At 39.1% G+C, this 19,829-nt stretch overlaps 1 protein-coding gene across 6 annotated transcripts in view; it reads left to right on the top strand.

Moving 5' to 3' along the window:
* Window positions 1-19,829, top strand: part of nrxn3a (neurexin 3a) — a 184,864-nt gene that overhangs the window by 121,270 nt on the left and 43,765 nt on the right. For all 6 annotated transcript variants that reach the window (XR_004612656.1, XR_004612655.1, XM_034575845.1 and 3 more), the window contains 6 exons: window positions 1,199-1,318; window positions 2,255-2,375; window positions 2,957-3,217; window positions 3,979-4,169; window positions 4,689-4,862; window positions 8,661-8,780. Coding sequence is in view for 4 of the 6 variants with exons in the window: in XM_034575845.1 (XP_034431736.1) it covers window positions 1,199-1,318; window positions 2,255-2,375; window positions 2,957-3,217; window positions 3,979-4,169; window positions 4,689-4,862; window positions 8,661-8,780 (987 nt within the window). In the remaining 2 variants the exon portion in view is untranslated. The remainder of the gene's footprint in view (window positions 1-1,198; window positions 1,319-2,254; window positions 2,376-2,956; window positions 3,218-3,978; window positions 4,170-4,688; window positions 4,863-8,660; window positions 8,781-19,829) is intronic.

The following is a 19,829-nucleotide window of genomic DNA, read 5'->3' as shown; positions in this document are numbered from 1 at the left end:
ACACAGTTTAGTTCATAATATGAACTCTCATACACAGAAATGACAAGGATTCTTATGTATGATGCAGTACATGTAGTGAAACAAAGAAACCCCAACATTTCGATTGGATAAACTTACAATCCTAATGTAGTTACATGTGAGCTTTGTAGGGAAAAAGTCAAGAGATTTCAGTCAACAATGCTGTTCCATCTGTGCAGACATGTGCACATCACTTATCTAAATTGTCCCTATTGCTGTGTGGTGCCTACAGTCAAAGGAAAGAAAAGGATTACTGAACCTTTTTTACGGATTACATTCAGCAAGTGAAAGACAATTGGAAAGACTCACATTAGAATCATTATAGTTTCTGCATTTATTAATGCCGATATTTGACAGACAATACAATCAGGTTTGTAATACTTGTGAAATTGTAGAACAATGTGAAAGAGGCAAAAAGTGGCTGTATAATTGGCCCCAATGGCAACAAATCCAACACCAGAAACTTTCATATCGTTTTTTGAAATGGTTATTTGTAATGGATTTGAAAGGCTCGACAAACATATCCTCCTGCCAACTGAACTTCTCATTAGGAAACACTAAAAATGAGATTAGTGAAAAGTCTTTCCAAATCAATCAGGATTTTGAAACACTGAAAAATGGTTATTTAGTAGCTAGTATCTAACCTGAGGGCTTTTTAAACAATCTACACATTTCTGTATTTCCTGTCAGCAAACCTATTTAAGGTAACATTAGATAATAGATCAAAAACATTTGGGAATGGCTAAGACTAAAAGATTTAAAAATTGAGCATGTGTCTGAGTGGCTACATTTAATATAACGAGAAAAAAAGATGGAAGGAAGGGAAGTAACATTAAAATAAAGTCTTTCATAAGTAAATGTAATTTTTCCTACCTTTCCTTTCAAACTATTAAAGAGCCATTACTCTGTTCTGCAGCGTAGTGGTCAGGTTTATTTTATGAGAATGACTTTATGTCAGGGGTGTCAAGTAGTTTGTATATTTTAACTGTATATTTCACTGACTAAACCAAACCTCTGTTTCCTGAAGGCGTAAGAACTAGTTAGAAAACTAGTTTGCAAATCTAAAAAGCTGGGTGTTTAAATTCTGCCATTGATTCCAGGCTGACTGGTGAGGAAACAAAGGTTTGGTTTTAGCCTCATGTCCTGTGTCTTTAACTCTGTGATTGACCATTGTTCTCAGGCAAGGGACCGGAGACCCTGTATGCCGGGCAAAAGCTCAATGATAATGAATGGCATACAGTGCGTGTGGTGCGACGCGGAAAAACCTACAAGCTAATGGTTGACGATGATGTAGCAGAAGGTACTTAACTACATCAACTCGGATTGTGCTTGACGAATTGTACTTATTTTTTTCTTTCAAATAGGTATTGCATCATACTGTGGTGTGTTGCCCTAGAGACCGCCAGTATTAGTATGTAACTGCTACAAGGAAAACATGTAGACATGTAACTAGAGCCCGACCGATTTGTGAATTTGTCCATAAAAGTCAGCTGATATGAGCCTTTCACAGACATATCGGTATCTTCAGGAGTTGTGCAAGTGTAAATTGGAAACCAGGCAAGAAAGTCTAGTTGCCTACGTACACTTGTTGAACTCCTGAAGTTACCATGACGTGGATGGCTGAGAATCTTCACAGATACGTTTGCCAATATGAAATCCTTTTTTCAAGGAATAAGCAGAAAAGATGTGCACTTATGTTTACATTTTAGATTCCAAATATTTATTTTATTTTATTTTATTAATTAATTTATATTCAGTTGTTATTTCTGTTCATATTTATAAAATGTGTATGGTTAAACAATAGAATACCAAGCCAAAAACATCTTCTGAATCTGTAGACATTTTTTACATGCACACACACACATACACATCAAACAATAGATAGATAGAGAGAGAGACAGACAGACAGGGAAGGATGGATGGATGGATGGATGGATAGATAGATAGATAGATAGATAGATAGATAGATAGATAGATAGATAGATAGATAGATAGATAGATAGAGATAGATAGATAGATAGATAGATAGATAGATAGATAGATAGATAGATGGATAGATCCACATCAGTTGGGCTCTATATGTAGCCATTAGTGACAGTTTGCATCCATCTAATTCTGCCAATGTAATCTTTTCCTTGAATCAGCCCTTTTGTGTTAGTGTCAGACAGTGTTCTCTTTTCTTTTCGTTTTTTTGTCTTTCTTTTCAACCCATCCCCTTCACCCTCCCCGTCTCCAGGCCAAATGGTGGGCGACCACACTCGTCTGGAGTTCCACAACATTGAAACGGGCATCATGACAGAGCGTCGATTTGTTTCCAGCATCCCATCCAGCTTCATTGGTCACCTGCAGAGCCTCAGGTACGTTCTTAAGTTTTACAATTAATGATTCTGATTGCAATTAGATGACAAGCTAACAAATCCACAGAGAACTGCCACCCACATTGTGTTGCTCTCCAGGATTCTTTTGCCCCTTTTGGGTAATCTTTTTGGTTTTACAGCACATTTGCTCTTTGGTCCAGTCCCAGAATTCTGTCTATGAACAGAAGACACATTTATTGAGTAGCTGATGTAGAAAATAAGAAAATAATATATATATTTTTTCTTAGTTAATGGGGAAACCAGAGTGCAGAGTTAATAGTGAACGTGCATTCATACAAGATGAATACTAATGTTGCACTATGCCTCCTGAATATGTAAAGTCAAATGTTTAAACATTTATTGAACATAACATTTGACAGACATATGATGCATTAGGCAGTGTGTTTGCTAGCTTGGTGTGGAACTCTTCTGGCCCCAAATGGCTCAAAGACTCTGTGGAGAGTATCTTACCAAAGGGTCCTTATCCAAACATTTCTTTACTTTCTATTATCCATGAACAAGATCTTTAGAACCTTATATATAGGAGAGTAATTTTAAACCTGTTCCTTTCCTTTCCACAGATTTAACGGCATGCTCTACATCGACCTATGCAAGAATGGTGACATCGATTATTGCGAGCTCAACGCCCGCTTTGGGGTTCGTTCCATTATTGCTGACCCTGTCACCTTCAAATCCAAGAGCAGCTACCTGAGCCTGGCCACCCTGCAGGCCTACACGTCCATGCATCTCTTCTTCCAGTTCAAAACGACCTCGCCAGACGGCTTCATTATTTTCAACTCTGGAGATGGCAATGATTTTATCGCTGTAGAACTGGTTAAAGGGTAAGTTTACATTTTACTTTTGAACTATTTAAGCTTTTGTCTGTTGAAATTTTGATATACTTGATTTATTGTCTTAAAGTGTCTATCTCCAGTATTTTTATTACAATGTATGAAGTGATAATTTAAAAACAAAATGACTGTATAAAAGGAATCATTTGTAGTGTTGAAGTAAGAGAAAACCTAGAATTGAAGCAGCAGCTGCCATAAACTTAGCAGAGCTTTTTTTTGTACGTTTACGCTCAGCTTTCCAGCCCAATCCCTTTGTTCAAGCCACAGTAGACACATTAGAAAGACTACAGCAGTGGGAACAGAGAGTGAATATTGGACTTACATTCATCTTGTGGACAGAGAAACTCCAAGTGAATGATAATGTCGCTCTGTAACTGCTGGATGAGTAAATAAGTTCACGATATCAACTTGTTTCTACTGCCCCCATGTGGTCAAAAGGAATAATAAATAATAATAAATGGATGATGTTTTTAGGTGCTCTATTCTAAGAGTACCATCACAATGAGCACTGCTTGAGCTTAGTCATGCCAGTGTTCTGCATAATATCTGTTACATGCTGTTACTGACTATTCTAAGTTACAACATTTATGAAAAGTTTATATGATGTGAAATCACATGTGGCCAGTGCATCCCCCAGGATCAAACACAATTCCAGGGCTGCAGGTTTATGAACATCACAAGTAAGAAGTTAGAAGGCTGGACGTTTTTTTACACAGCAAATATAACAACTCAACAACTTTTCTGTTTTGCAGATACATCCACTATGTCTTTGACCTCGGAAACGGGCCGAACCTCATCAAGGGCAAGAGTGACAGGGCACTGAACGACAACCAGTGGCACAATGTGGCTATTACCCGAGACAACAGCAACACCCACACACTGAAAGTAGATGCTACAGCCACGAGTCAAAGCATCAATGGGGCCAAGAACCTGGACCTCAAAGGTATCAAAGGCCATTAAACCGTCCACATGTTTATATCTCACTATATGCACTGCTTTCAATCAGCCACATTGGTTTAAGTTGTTTAATTGCAAAAATTTAGGTCATTTCAGAATTTCTTCTTTCTTGAGTATGAGAAAAGCCTGTTGGACTTAAATATTATATGCAACTAAACTGCAACAGCAAAGTAATTGCGAAAGGTTTGTTTTTTATAAACATAATGATAAATGCTGTTAATATACGTAAATCACAAATATATTGTTCTGCAATTGTCTTACATTTTACTGTGTAACTTCCAACATTTGATGATTATTATTCACAAATAATTTGTTCAAGAAGTGGGAGTTACAGTTATTTCACATATCTAAATACATTTACAATTTACTCAAAGAAATACATCAAAATGTATTTTACCCTGACAAATAAAAACTGCACAGATCTGTAAGACATTGACACTTACAGAAACAATGTATAACATTGACATTAATATAAGATATCTCTATAATCTGTCTTTTGCCCCAGGTGATCTGTTCATCGCAGGACTGGGTCCAGGCATGTACGGCAGCCTGCCCAAACTTGTGGCCTCCAGAGAAGGCTTCCAGGGCTGTTTGGCATCAGTGGACCTCAACGGTCGCCTGCCGGACCTCCTCAGTGACGCCTTGTTCCGCAGCGGGCAGATTGAGCGTGGATGCGAAGGTACACCGTCCCTCAAATCGCAGCCTGATTTAGACTACTACTACACAAATGGCAACTCAAGCTCCGGCAGCCCTTTCTTCTTGCTCAATGCAAACAGTAGCTCCACAGCCCTGCATCCATACGGAAGTCCCTCCCTCCTATTAACTGTGCTTGTTGCTTCACTTACCCACTGTTAGAGTCAGGCCAAATATCAAATACCTCCTCACCCACACCACCACACGTTATCGGCCACATTGGTCGCCTGCTAACAGTGCCGTCACACCCAACAACAGAGCAGTTTTTGCCAGTGTAGTAACATTAAATACTGCCAAGTGCTTCATTTTTATTTCTCATGCTTTGTGCAGTTTTGTCTCTTTTTTTTCAGAATTTTGTGAATTTTTAGATCCTTAAATAATATTATAATTTCAGAATCTACTGCAGAGCTTCTGACAAGTTCAGGTGTGTTGATACAAAGATATGTGAATTCAATTGATTGTACAAAGATATATAAACATTAAGAGCGAGATTTTGCACTTTAAAAATCCTTTTATGGCAAATCTATGGCATATGTACTTGACTCTTGACTAAGCCCTGCCCCCTTAGTAATGGTTGCTTTGCCTGTCAAGTTTCCACTCTAGCACTGTGCATATATAGTTCACAGTGATAACGTTGGCACCAGAGATTTGTTGTGAATTTAGAAACAGTGGATCCTCGCCAGGGGTAGATATCAACAGCTTTTTATTTCGACTGACTATTTTAATGTTTATCATTCAGACTCAGGTTCAAGATAAAATACAACCCAACAAAGAATAAAATACATACAACTTACAAAAAATATATACATATGTCTAACCTTAAGGACAAGTATACCAATGCTTCCACAGCTGGGAGCATGTAGTGCATTAAGTTCATATTCAGAGTCATTGAGCCGGGAAATACATTTATACAAGTTTTTCTGGTCAAATGACACCTGTCAGTGGCAGATTTTAGGAATGTCCTTCCTGCATCTTCACCAGTTAGTGATTTATGATGACATGGAAATATTGGATCATTTTGAAATTAAAGATTCAAATCTTGAATATTTTGATGTTTACAGTTGCACTACATTTCTTAAGATATTTTTGGGCTTCTGCCCTTTATTGACAGAAAAGTGTAGGGGTGAAATGTACTGAGAGAACGGGGAAGACATGAAGACATGCGATGGAACCTCTGGCCGCTGCCAGTTTGCTTACATAACTGCTTACTTTAGTTTGATACATCAAGAATTTTGAGGCAGTATGTTTCACACTGACATATCAGAAGAGTTTGTAGAAGAGGACTCACCTGTAAGTCTCAGGTAAACTTCCTCGACCCCAGTAGGACTTAGCTGCTAATGTTAGCCTAAACTCTGATTTGTTTTCATCAGGGACTGCCTGGTTTTACACCGCCTTTCATTTGGTGGATGTGTCAATTCTGAACCATCTTTTTCCAACATGACCCTTTAATCCCACAAAATAATGTAGCTAGCTAACACAATGTCTATATACCTGAGCTGACCTGTCACGCGGAAAGCTGTGCTTACTTATGTTAAGCTATCGCTATTTAGGGTTGGGGTTTAGAAAATGGTCAAATACAGGTGCACAAAGATAAAATAAAATATATTCTAGTGGTCATTGAGCCAGGCACTCTGTATATAAATATATATATGTATATGTATAAAGCATAATTTAAAAGGTCTATGAAGAGACCTACCTCACGGCAGCCATTTTGAAATGAAACAGTTGCTGATCACATCAATGAAGGTTTTGTTGTATTAGGGAGTTTTAATTAGTACTACCTGTGTTTACTTACTGTTTCCTATCAAAATGGCAGCTGTGAAAAAAAGCCAGTACATCACAGCTGCATTAGAAGTCTGTATCAGTCCATACCTGAACTCCAGACCAAACGGTTTGTTCTCAAAGCAACACTTGCCAAATTTCCAGTTGTTCATGCATTTTATGAAACTTCATCAAAACGGGCTGGTGAAACATTCCTTATGATCAGCAGGTGTCCCTGTTGTGTCATATCCTCCTGTGGGAGTCATGCATTTTTATTTTCTGTCATCTTTTTAAGGTTCAGGTTCAGCTTCCACAACCTGCTCTTGTTTGCATGGAAGTCATTTTCTGTGTAGTTGTGTTTTTTTGTTCATATGTCTGCCATATCATTCAGTTGGGCATTGACTTTATTGTATGCTTTGAATTTTGTTTTATCAATAACATAAAGAGCCCCATGTTAGACAAATGAATGTGCTGACATTTCATTTTAATCACAACAGAAGATAAGCTCTTATCTACTGTATGTCGTCCTCGCTGTGACAATCTGAATGGGGTTGATAACAATGTTATTCCCTCTACTGTATGTACTACAAGAAAGTAATGGTTGATTCATTTAATTTTCAAAATAAAATTTCATCAATCAGTTTGTTGTTGTCCATAGCATTCTAATGTCTCATGTGTTCCTTTGCTTTTTTGTGTGTCTTTTTCCACTGTGTATCATGATCAGTTGATTATTCATTAAAGCTGTATTGCTATGCACTGCCTGTATTTAATGACAGAACTTTCATCAAATAGAATCGATTTACATTTCGCCCAATCAAAGCCCATTATTGATTACTGAGTCTGCAGCTCAGGTTGTGGCAATACATTTCTTCACCACTAGGTGGTGATACTGCCTTGCTGCTCCTATTTCAGATCAGTGAATTCAATCCCAAAAAATACGAGTTGCCAATAATGACGGAGATATTCCAACATTTTAATTTGTCACTGTAAGTTCTGCAACTCCATTCCTTCCTCCAACTCATCATCAGATCACATGAACTGCTCCTTTCACATAGCAGCTTGCCTCATATCACCAGGTAAGTCTCCACTTCACACATTTACCTGATTTAAGTTAGATGAGCCAGGTAGATTGATCTATGTACAATTTAGAAGGGAAATTCCTCATTTTGTATCATTCAAATATCAATATATTATCCTGGTATCATAGCGTCCTGAAGAGACACTACACAAAAAACACACCTTAGGTTGAAAGCTACAGTTATATATTATATTATGTATAACGGAGAAGTACATTTTTTAAAGATAATATAATATTATAAAATAATATAAAAAATATGACACTATCAACACAATATTCACAATAATCAATAATAACCATTAATCTCCCCAGCCCTGCCTTACTTTTCAGTCTGGCCAAGCTGTGACATTTTAGCCAAGATAATAGTTGAAAACAGTATATTTGTCATAGTAATCTCAGCTTCACAAGCATTTGAACAAAGTTTCCAAAGACGAGGCTTGAGGCTTGTTCTAGAGGTTTAAAGCAGAGATGAACAGATGAATAGCAGTGAAAAACAAATCCTGTGTGAAGACCCATTTTTTCACAAACGACAAATGGAGAAAAAAGGAAAGTAAAAAAAAACTGACACTTTAATTCAAAGTGGTGATTTAATGAAAGCCCCAACTGTTTGTATGATTAGACACAACCAGCAACAAGAGAAGATGCGTAGCTTTGAACACATTCATATATTTGGCTGAACATTTTTTTTTGCAAATCCATGCTAACCTCACAGTCGCTAGGTCAAAGCACTAATGTTATGTTTTATTTCGATTTTTGACTATGAATGTGTCAGATATGGTTGGCAGGGCCAAAACAAGAGCTAGTAAGAGTTTTAACGCAACGTCTCTGAGCTGGCTTTACTGATGCACTTATTATAGTTAACCCTCCAGGTAATTTGTAAAATATTATAACCAGATCTGTGTGTGTTTGTGTTGTGTGGTTGTGGCGATGGCTGGACTCCCACAGGTCCCAGCACCACCTGTCAGGAGGACTCCTGTGCCAACATGGGCATTTGTATCCAGCAGTGGGAGAACTACACCTGTGACTGCTCCATGACCTCCTACACTGGCACACAGTGCAACGATCGTAAGTAGTGACACATGTGTGCTTGAGTTGCTGACACCACACCCAGGAGTATAGCTACAGATGCAAAGGCACACAGACCGCACAACCACTCCAGCATGCACAAATTCAACATGACAAAAAGTCACTTTGCATTAAACGTGTCAACGACTTGATTCTCTTCTGTGGCCTGCCCTGTGTGTGTGTTCGCCTGTACGCCGACAGCTTCATGCACAGTTGAAATTCAAGACACCCACAGTGAGCTGGGAGGAAATGAACTGATTGTGAAACCATATTTGACACAACCAGGAAATGAATCTCAAACAATGTTAGCTAACACTAGTAGCACCTTGTCACAGAGAGTATTACCCTTGTCTGTATTAAATCTATTAATATATTAAAGTTCCTGCAGTCAAACATTGATTATACTTCACAGAGTTTCTTTTTGAAAAACTAGCTTCTAGTCACACACTAATCATAGCTGCTTGGATTCATTCAGAAAATGTAGTTTAAAGACGTTTTGAATAACAATAATTCTTTCCTGGTGACAACATGGTCAGTCAGTTAGATCTTTTTTCTTCTCGTGTGCAGAGTCTAGGTTTGTGATGTTTTCTCTCACTGTGTGACGGACAGAAACACTAGACCTGACATATGTCCACACATCACACAACTGAACCAGGTCGCCTGTTTACTACATTTTTATAAATATTGAACGTATCACATGTCTAAATTGCACCAGAATTAGCACTTTTTTAATATATTTATTCTACCAGGGTTCTGCACAAATGGTGGCCCTGATATATTTTCTTTTAGGCCCCTGCTTAATGTGCCTGGAGCTAAAAAACTGTAAACTATATTACATATACTAATAAAGACGTTTCCAGTGTCCTTTAAATGCCAGACACAACAATATCCTGTAAATACCTAAATATAATATATGAGAAAGATGTGGCCAAATGAGACAAATAATAACAAAAGATTCCAGTTAGACACTACATTAGCTGCAATGCTGTGATCAGATTTCTATGTGGCAAAATTAAATCCAAAACATAATGTCAAAATTTACGGCGAAAGATAAGAGGAAAATAAAAACATTTCAAAACATCTTTAAAAAATGGTGGAAAAATTCATCTTTAAAAACTTGGCAGTCTCCTGGTTTCCTTAAAGCTTTCTATCTGACTGTTTTTGAGAGAGTGTGTGTATCTGTGAGTGTGTGTAAGAGAGGCGAAAGAAGAAGTAAGGAAACGATCCAAGTGTCTGGGGAGAGAGTTTGTTATGAAGGAGTTTGTTATGAAGGAGTTTCTTAAAGCGTCTTTAACGGCTGCTTGTGTGGCTGCTCTGTTCACTTTATTTCTCTCATCCTGCTGCTAAGGAGCAGTGTCATTGTGCATTCATGACCACACCTACAGTCCTCAGTGTGAGTTGGATTCTGAGGACATTACATTGTAAACTCTCATGTTGGGGAGAGCACTTGTCATTTCCTCTTTATAAAAACAGCATTAACAAATTGGAGCCAGGTCAAAGTGCGGTACCCACATCTGATGAACGCACACACAGATGCACACAAATACTCACATACACGCAAACACACACACACACCTTTCTCAAACATTTTTAAAAGCAAACATGCATGCAGACACACACACTTCTCTGTCACTACAAAAAAACACAGAACAACTGTGTGTTTGAATGCTTTGGAAGCAGCTACTGTGTGTCACATTGACATGTTAGTTTTAAGGTTCAGCCGCAGCCTAATGGCTTCTGAACCACATTGGTAAATATAATATTCACCTGTGAATTAAAAAAGGATATTTGTAACAGTTACTCTAATTACATCTGAATCTCGACTCCTTCTTTCCGTTTCCTTGATGCTTCTTTTGGCAGAGACCGTGGTTGTGGTCATCATGTCGTACATCAGATTGAACCTTAGCAGCATTACGATGGATTGGATAGTGCCTGACACACCCGTGCCAATCAAATCCATCTGCTGTCATGATTGGCGGTCAGAAGACATGTTCACATGGACATCAATATTCTGATGTTAATCCAATTAAGACAATAGTCTGACAGACACTGCCATGTAAATGTAAATGTTTAACTCAAATAAGGTCATACTTGGAATAAGCAATAGTGGAATGAAGAAATGTGGAGTATTTTGACTTCAGTCGCAATATGCAGACATATATGCATGTTGCTTGGATTATAAGGTCGTAGCTCATGTAAGTATCCTAATCAAAATAAAGTCTCATTCAGAATAAGGCCAATTGTCAGAATATTGCTGTCAATGTTAACATAGACAGATACACTATGTGTTGATTAACTGCACATGTTCTATCCTATGAGGAAGAGACCCCTTGTTCTGTATCAGAGAAAAAATAAAAAAGATTCTTGGAACTCTACATAGTTGTGTATTCGGGCTGGCAGTGTTGCTATTTTTTATTATTAATTGAGACTATTTCATTTGGATCCTCTTCTGGACTGGTCATACATTATCATGGATGTAGTCTTTAAACTGGTGGCTTTGGCTTAGGGGTAGAGCGGTTGTCCTCTGACCAGAAGGTCGGCGGCTTGATCCCAGTCTTCCTCATCTGCATTCCGAAGTGTCCTTGGGCAAGATACTGAAGCCTGAATGGCCCCTCATAGAAAATAATTGCCGCCCATAGACAAAACTGTACTGTAAAGCACTTTGAGTCGTCATCGAGACTGGAAAAGTAAAACATAAATACAGACAATTTACCATTTTTACTGGAAAAGTGGGCTTTCAAACACAGAGTATTATTCTACTGATGCAGGTGTATATATGCACTTTCTCAGTATCATCCTGAAGTCATGTTAAAACTCGGCTTCTTCTGCTCTCACATCTCTGTCTCCATGTCATTTAAAAATGTGCTGAAAATTGAAAAATCACCATAAAGTCACATCAGCACAACTGACAAAAGGAGATGGGATGGTGTTGTCTAGTTTCCTCCTCATGTGGCCTATCTCTGTGCATTGTGCACTGTGCTGTGCAGACTGACTGACTGTGGGCCTGTGCCAAGTGCTATACTTTGACCCACATAACAATTGAGAAAATAGTTTGGACAAAAGAAAACATAATTATGATGAACACATTTTATTGTATATTGTGATGATGCATAAATAAAATAGCACCACAAGCTAAAGCATAATACTTCTATGAGCACAAACGGTAACTGGACATTATAAGCATCACACAAATGGAGCGACGCCGGCGAGCTAGTTCTGGCAGGCAACTCGAGCTGCACTGTTTCAATCGTGTGACACACTTCATGTGACATACATCATGTGACACACTTCATGTGACATACATCATGTGACATACATCATGTGACATACTTCACTCACCACTACCATCTACAGTACTCATCCACCTCATTAGGCGGTCTATTTAAGCAGAGGGAATTCCCATCCCTCTCTCTGCTTCCTAACTACTACGCAGTATCACAGACAATTGTCTCAGCCCCTCCACCACCCCAGCATCCACCTGTAGGCTCCGACGGGGGTTACAGTATTTGCTCATCACTCCCATCATTCCTGTGTATCATATGGGGGAGTGATTAAGTCGGAGCCTAGACGCCAAACACTAAACCTGTTCTACTGTTGAATAAACAAACATTCAAACGTGAGTTGTCTGACTGAACTAATGTTAAATAAGGCCTATTGCACGTTTGTTGATAAAACTGATTCCACACTGTGTGTATTCGTCCAATATAAAAAGCATTATAGTGACAGTTATAGTTACTGCAGAGTGACAATGCTGAGGACTTGCACCCTGTTTCATCGAAAACCCAAGGAAAATGCATAATGCGTGTACACATATTTCTTCTATTTATGCCTATTTTTTCAGGTAGAGTCTGGATTTTAGGTTGAAAATGTTGGAGTAGAGTCTGTACCATTATAAAAAAGTAATTGTTTAAAGCTTTGGTCCATCCAAAGGGCTTTAAAGATTCAGCTCTGAGCCCCTGATCTCATACCATTAGTCCCCAAGACCTGCACCAGCATCTCAAACACACATCCACCTGAAGCAGCTGTAGCTCTACTTTCTTCCCATGAGGAACTGGTGACTGGGTGAGTTGGTTGTAGGTGCACATAAAATGTGAGGGCCACACTTTGCAAATAACTGTGGGCATGTAGGAATACAGTAAATTGATGTTTGTAAAAGTAGTTGTGAGAAGTTTTTAGCCTGTATCCAGTTAATCAACACTGTCCTCTGTAAAGAACAAACCTGTAGGTCGTCAACACAGCAGCTTTTTATGACCTGTACATATGTTTTACTGTTAGGCGACCTCTTGTTGCCATATTAAATATCACAGGATGGTTAGGTGATGTTAGGAAGTTTCTATTTCTTGAAACATGTGATTAGCCCTCAGGTTAACTACCAATAGGTCATCAATGTATGTGAAGGCTTTGAGTGGTTGGGATGAAACTATCACAGCCATCCACAGAGCAGTCACGTTTCTGTAAATTGACTTGAAGATCAACTTTTTCTTGGCCAAAGGTTCTGCAAGACACACACACACACACACACATACACCCTGTATACTCTCACACACACACACACACACACATACACCCTGTATACTCTCACACACACACACACACACACACACACACACACACACACACACACACACACACACACACACACACACACACACACACACACACACACACACACACACACACACACACACGCCATCTGGGCCACAGCAATGATGAAACCCTGTGTCAACAGACAGCTGCCTGTTTCAAAGGGAGATCTAAGTGGGTCTGTCTCTGTGTGTGTGTGTGTGTGTGTGTGTGTGTGTGTGTGTGTGTGTGTGTGTGTGTGTGTGTGTGTGTGTGTGTGTGTGTGTGTGTGTGTGTGTGTGTGTGTGTGTGTGTGTGTGTGTGTGTGTGTGTGTGTGTGTGTCTGGAATACATGCGTTGTGTTACTGCCACAAGGCATGCATCAATCCTTCCAAAACCTCCTATAGACTGCAGAACCGAAATTGATTTCAGTTTTTAAAGTGTTTCAGGTTTACTCATTTTGCCTTCTCATCCACTTCCTGAACAGTGAACTGTATTTCCACTAAGGCCACAGTGTTGTAAATATCAGCCTTCAGCTGTTGAGCATTCGACCTTGGCAGCAGCAGTGACAGTGTTCTACCAACTGAGATACATCTGAAAAGCAGCACTGTGTCTCAGCCTCTTCAGTAAACTAACACCATCCTGGGTTACTTGATTAACTATACCAATAAATGTCTCATTAGCAGGCCCATTGCCGGGTCAATGATCTCACTTCAGATGAATGCAGGATATTTAAAGAGGCTGGGGAAAAGACAGTCTGTTCAACAGTCAGGAAAATAGAAAATGTCCCCTCACACTCTCTTGATGTCAGCCGTAGAAGTGGTTGGTTTTAGCTCATGGTTTTGAACAGAGCACTTTTACAGGACGGTTAAGTCTCAGTGGTCATATCATTCCAGGAGCAGCAGGTGGATACAGATCTGATAAACCTACAGCCACCTGCCCGCAAGTAGTCACATGAAGAAAATGGGACAATTTGAACATATTGATTTGATAACTTTTGTAAAAACCAAAGGTCGTTAACTCAGTGAAGATGATGTTACGTTCAAGTTTTTTATAGTGGACCCAGGAGCAGACACAGACATACTCTGGCTGGGTTACCATGTTTATCAGGTGAAGGGAGGCAGACAGAGCAGGGGAGCAGGCAGGTCAGTGCAGTGCAGAGTGAATGGCTGGTGGCTGGTGGCTGTAGGGAACTGGTGAGCAGGCTGCAGTGCATTGTGACTGGCATGGAGATCCTGGGTGCAGGGAAACAAAGTATTAGTTATTTCATTGGAAACATTAGAGATCAGCTAGAATAAAGGCAGAGAGCATAGCTATTGTGGTGGAATGTGATCAAACTCCTCTGCACATGGAGTCAGATAAGGTTGAACACTTGACGTTGCTCTGCTCGTGTGTGGTGCCTCCTCTACTGCTGCTAACATGTGAGCCCACAGATTTGTAATAAGGCAGTTTGTGAAAAAGTCGACAAACGTTGATTTTCTGCTCAGGACAGTTTTGCTTGTTTTTTTTTCATAACAAAACAATGTAACACTACTGACGTACTTTCCTGGTAGATCAAGAGGGAATGAAATAGGCGAAGCCGACAGTAACCGCCCTCTACTGGATCCGGAGACAAACTGCTTCAGAGGGTCTGATGCTCTTCTAGACTTTATAGTTTGAATTTGAATGGGTCATTACAGGTAGAATACAAACTTTTCCCCTCATATTCTGTTGAATGTTTAAATTTTGAATAAAAAGTGACAGCCCTATTGTGAACTGAATGTCTTCTAAACAGGGTCAGAATCAGAACTATATGGGCAATAGGTGTACCAGACCTTTGTTATCATGGTAACAAGGTAAACATATTTGATCACGATCGTGAAGCCTTTTTAGCTACAAGAACTACTTGGCTAGGTTTAGGAAAAGCCAAAATTATAACACTGATCTCCCCTGTTTTTGGCAACTCATCCCTCCATTCCAAGCATCCTCCAAATAAATTTTGGTGCACTTTATATTTCTTCACCTGACTTCCTCCTTTGCTCCCATTTTATTCACTAAAGTCATTAAAAGTCACCTAACAATAAAATCTAAGTAAGCATTGTAATACTTTGCTCTCACAGACGATCTATAGGGGTAATTTTTTTACCGGAGGACAGTCTCTTTTATTCCACATAGCACACAAATTAATTATGACTATTATGCTAAATGTAAATGTGAGTGGTTAAATCAAATATAAAGCCTGTACAGTAGCAGTCCAAATGAATGCTAATACATCTCAGTCCTACATACATCAATCTGATTGATGCAGCCGACATCGGCTGCATAGACTGGGTCCTCCACAGGATGTCGCCGCTGAATTGAGACACAGCTTCACTGTGCTCTACCTGTGTTTTTGACTCTTTGGCCTGTTTTCTGGACTTTGGACTCGATTCGATTGCTGGTTTGGACTGCTTTCTCTGGTTCCAAATCTTGCCAGTCTCATCATTCTACAAGCCTTGAACCTTTTTTCTTTACAATAAAATCAGTGGACTACATTAGTTTGGTGTTCTCACTATTTAATGTAAATGGTTGGTTCTGATACCAAGCTTTGTTGAGGGTATCTGGATTAGTGCAGGACAGGGGTCAGGAGAAAAATTCCCTGTCCAGCATAAACTTGTTTGAAGATGGATGTTCTGTTCAGTCTAGGCTGCTGGTTGTAGTGTCTGTGGTTTGTCAGGATGCCTCACTCATGGCCCACTAAGTGCAAACAAAAGTTGTACTTTAATGCTGATGTTGTGGGACATATAGAGCAGGAGGGATTCTTATGTTTGAGGGAGAAAACCAAGATGCACTGCAGACAGGCATGCTCCATTAAAAGGGACTGGACCTCCCATAGAAGCACCAAAAGTTTTTGAGTTAGTTGTGGTCTCAGAAAACGGGTAAATAACCATTAGCATTCCTAACACTGCAATGAATGATATAAGAAATACATTGAATCTTGTGTGTGCGACTCTGGTCAGTGTGGCTGACCTTTTCTTCTGTGAATAATGCATGCAACATGATCCACCTGAGGTGGACACCTCTTGGAGCTGGAGCTTCCATCCATCATAAGTCTGTCGCAGAGCTTATGATGAGGAGTTTGACAAAAGATGAAGAGGTGCAATAAGAGAGTAAACGACCTCCCAGGTCAGACCAGCAGCCGCTGAAATATGGATGTGAACGCAGCACAGGAAATACAGCAGGGTGAACTCAGCTAAGAGTGTTGTGGGGCGCAGTCACGTGGGACTAGAATGAAATCGTTTATTATTTTTTGTGTTGGTCTTTCTGAACAGAAAGTGAATGGGAGGATCAATCATGGATATGCAGGGGGAAAGAGGTATTGCCAATCGAGATTTATGGCCCAATTGATTTATATGACTGAATTCAATTAAATTCAATTAAAATACTGAGGCAGGGGGAAAGTAAGCACTGTGTGCACTGGGGAAAGAACCATAAAGTGTGTGCAGTACCTGACTTAGTCAGTGAAGACAGTCAGTGTAGTGATGATGATGATGCAGGTAAACACCATCCTACAGATAATGTTTGAAGTAGCTTAGTAGAAACAGATGTGTCTGCAGATGTCCCATTAAGCACGTCCAAACTAACTGTGGATGCAGTCTTTACATCAGTGCACATATATCAGTTGCAGGAATTCTCTCAATGTTGATGAAAAGACATGGTCAGCATTTCTGTTTATTTGGATTTACTCTAGAGCCCTCTCTGTCAATGCAGTAGTGTGTGTTACATTTGCGTGTCTATAAGGGATGCACCTTGATCCAAATCTGCTACCTGCAAAAGCACAGATAATGTAATGGAAGCAAATTCCTTCTCCCCAAAATTACTTGTTGTTATTCAGGAAGAAAACATATATTGCTCCATGACTAACATGTCTACTGTGTATCATCCATTATGTCCCTTCTTATCAGTTTATATCATTGCAAATGGACACAGGATAAAATGTCCATTGTCTATTCATGGCACTTTGATTTTACTAACTAGTAGTTTCACTCAGTAAACATTATTAAAAAGTGAACGCTGAGAACGGTCTTCAGGGAATCTCCCACATCTTTTAGACCCATGCAACCTATACGTCAAAATGAATAGAACATACAGTTTAACTGCTGTATGTAGCCTAAAAGATAAATCATTTTTAATTAAAAAAAATTACATTTGATCTTTCAGTCCATATCCATATCTTTGAGGTGTGACATGATGTATGTAGCCAGGTTTTTTTAATACAACTTTGACTTAGTACCCACTTACAACTAATAGACAGCAACAGGTTCAAGGGACAACAACAAGCTATCTGATTTGTAGAGATAGTAATGGACTCACCCAAATTAAAAAAATGCAAATCAGAATCTTTCAATTTATGGAACTTTTTTTCAGTTTCTGTTTGTTCAATGTACCCCCGTTAAATGGAGGCTGCCAGAGTTAAAAACAAAGATAGAGCGAGTGAGATGTGGAAAGAGCATGTGGGAATATGTTTTGCAGTTATTTATATGCCCATATTAAATATATTTTATCCTCTCAGGCCACAACAACCATTGCCAATAAATAATAGAGTAGAAAATACATTTGCCCAATTTTCTGCCCATTTCGGCGTTTAACCATGAGATGTCTCTACATCACTCGTACCGATGCATTCGTATGAAAGTATTACTGAAAGTATTTTCTTTCACTATTCATATTTACAAGATATGAACAGGGTATTGAAGTGTTATTAATGGTACTGTCATTAGCTTTGCATTTTTACCACCATCAGCCATCATTCAGCCAGTGACTGCATCCAAGATTCTACCAATATTTTAGTATGTCTTAAACACTGGTTTGGAACCAAAAGTACAAGAATTTCAAACTACTTACATGGAAATATTACAGTATGAATGATGCAGGCAGTGAAGTTGTGACAGCAACAGCAACATAAAGTGTCCCTCCTTAGAGAGTGTAAAGTAACAAAAAAGCTACCAGCCCTAAATTCCAGGCATTGGTAGAAGAATCAAATCTTGAATATCAAGTAGCTTTTGTCACACAAAACAGCTGAAATTAGTTTTGCACTATAGCTGTTAACCAGATCACTCATCACACCAATCCTTGACATCTTTACAAGTGAATTCCATCAAATACTATCTTTGCTGGAATTCAGTGTTGGTATGAACATTTGGCGTGGTAGGTGTGTGTGTGTGTGTGTGTGTGTGTGTGTGTGTGTGTGTGTGTGTGTGTGAGTGAGACGGGGGCGGGGGCGGGGGTCTTTCCGGATTTTCTTCGCTGGGCATTGATTGGGGTGGGCTGGTCACAAGCGAGTGGTCTGGCAGACGATAACAGCAATCAGCAGGATGACAGGGAGTCTATTTTCCCTTTCACTGGTCTTTATAATTGTCCGGCTCTGTGCTAGATCATTCCAATCGATCCAACAGTCTCCACATCCTTACCCTGACCATCAGCACTGCACTGTAAACATACCCTATCAAATTTAAGTGAAAACAATTCCGATATGGGCTTTGAAGAGCAAAACAGCTCATTGGGATGCCAAGGATTTAAGCAATGTTCATGTTTGCTTTTTTTACTTTGAATTTCTGAAAAGGAGTCAGGATGTCCAACAATCTAGATCAAATGGCTTTAAATTAAATTACGGCGGTTGTAGATAACAAAACTTAACTTTATTTCATGCTAATGACTGGTACTGTGTCTCTAGTGATAGCAATGTCAGTGTGTCCACTAATTTAGTTTTCCTCAATAATATCTCACCAACTATGCTATTGTTTCTGTCATGTAATTTTCCACATACTGTACATTCATGGTCCCCAGAAGATGGCTCTGACTTTGATGATCCCTGCCACCATGAGGTTGATGATTTTGATGTGTTTAGTGTTTCACTCACCGTTGCATCGATAGCTATGAAATTGTGTGAACATACTCGTGTTCAGCAAATGATGAATCTTAATTACTTTAATAAACTGTTGACTTTTCCTGTGTTAGCTTTAACACCTTTTGAGTTTTTATGACAACTGAAGGTTACCACAGGTTCTCTTTCATGTTTGGAAGGGGAGGGTGGGGTGAGGGGCATTCAGCTGCAACATGCAACTTCACCACTAGATGTCACTAAATTGAACACTGAATTAATATAGTATTATTGCTTATTCCGAGTATGACCATATTTAGGTTATGGTAATCAGAAAACGCTGCTACTGTTTACAGTTTTTATTGGAATATTGCTGTCTATGTGAACATAGTCAATGTCTGCATTGGGTTAAAATTTGGTACAGACAATCTTAATGACCTTTACCATACCCTAAGCCTAGTGCCACCAGATGTTATTTACTTATTTGGTAACATGTCATCTACTAGAAGGACTGGGACACATTTCCAATTATAATCCAATCAAAATTAATAGTAATTATAATAATAACTTAATCATAACTAAGCCTATTGTTTTTAATCTTGAGCCGTCATCATGTCATAACATGTATGTGTCCAACATTTAAGTTT

This window comes from Hippoglossus hippoglossus, chromosome 22 (genome assembly GCF_009819705.1).
Source record: "Hippoglossus hippoglossus isolate fHipHip1 chromosome 22, fHipHip1.pri, whole genome shotgun sequence".
Lineage (NCBI taxonomy): Eukaryota > Metazoa > Chordata > Actinopteri > Pleuronectiformes > Pleuronectidae > Hippoglossus > Hippoglossus hippoglossus.
This window is presented reverse-complemented; position numbering and strand designations above follow the sequence as displayed.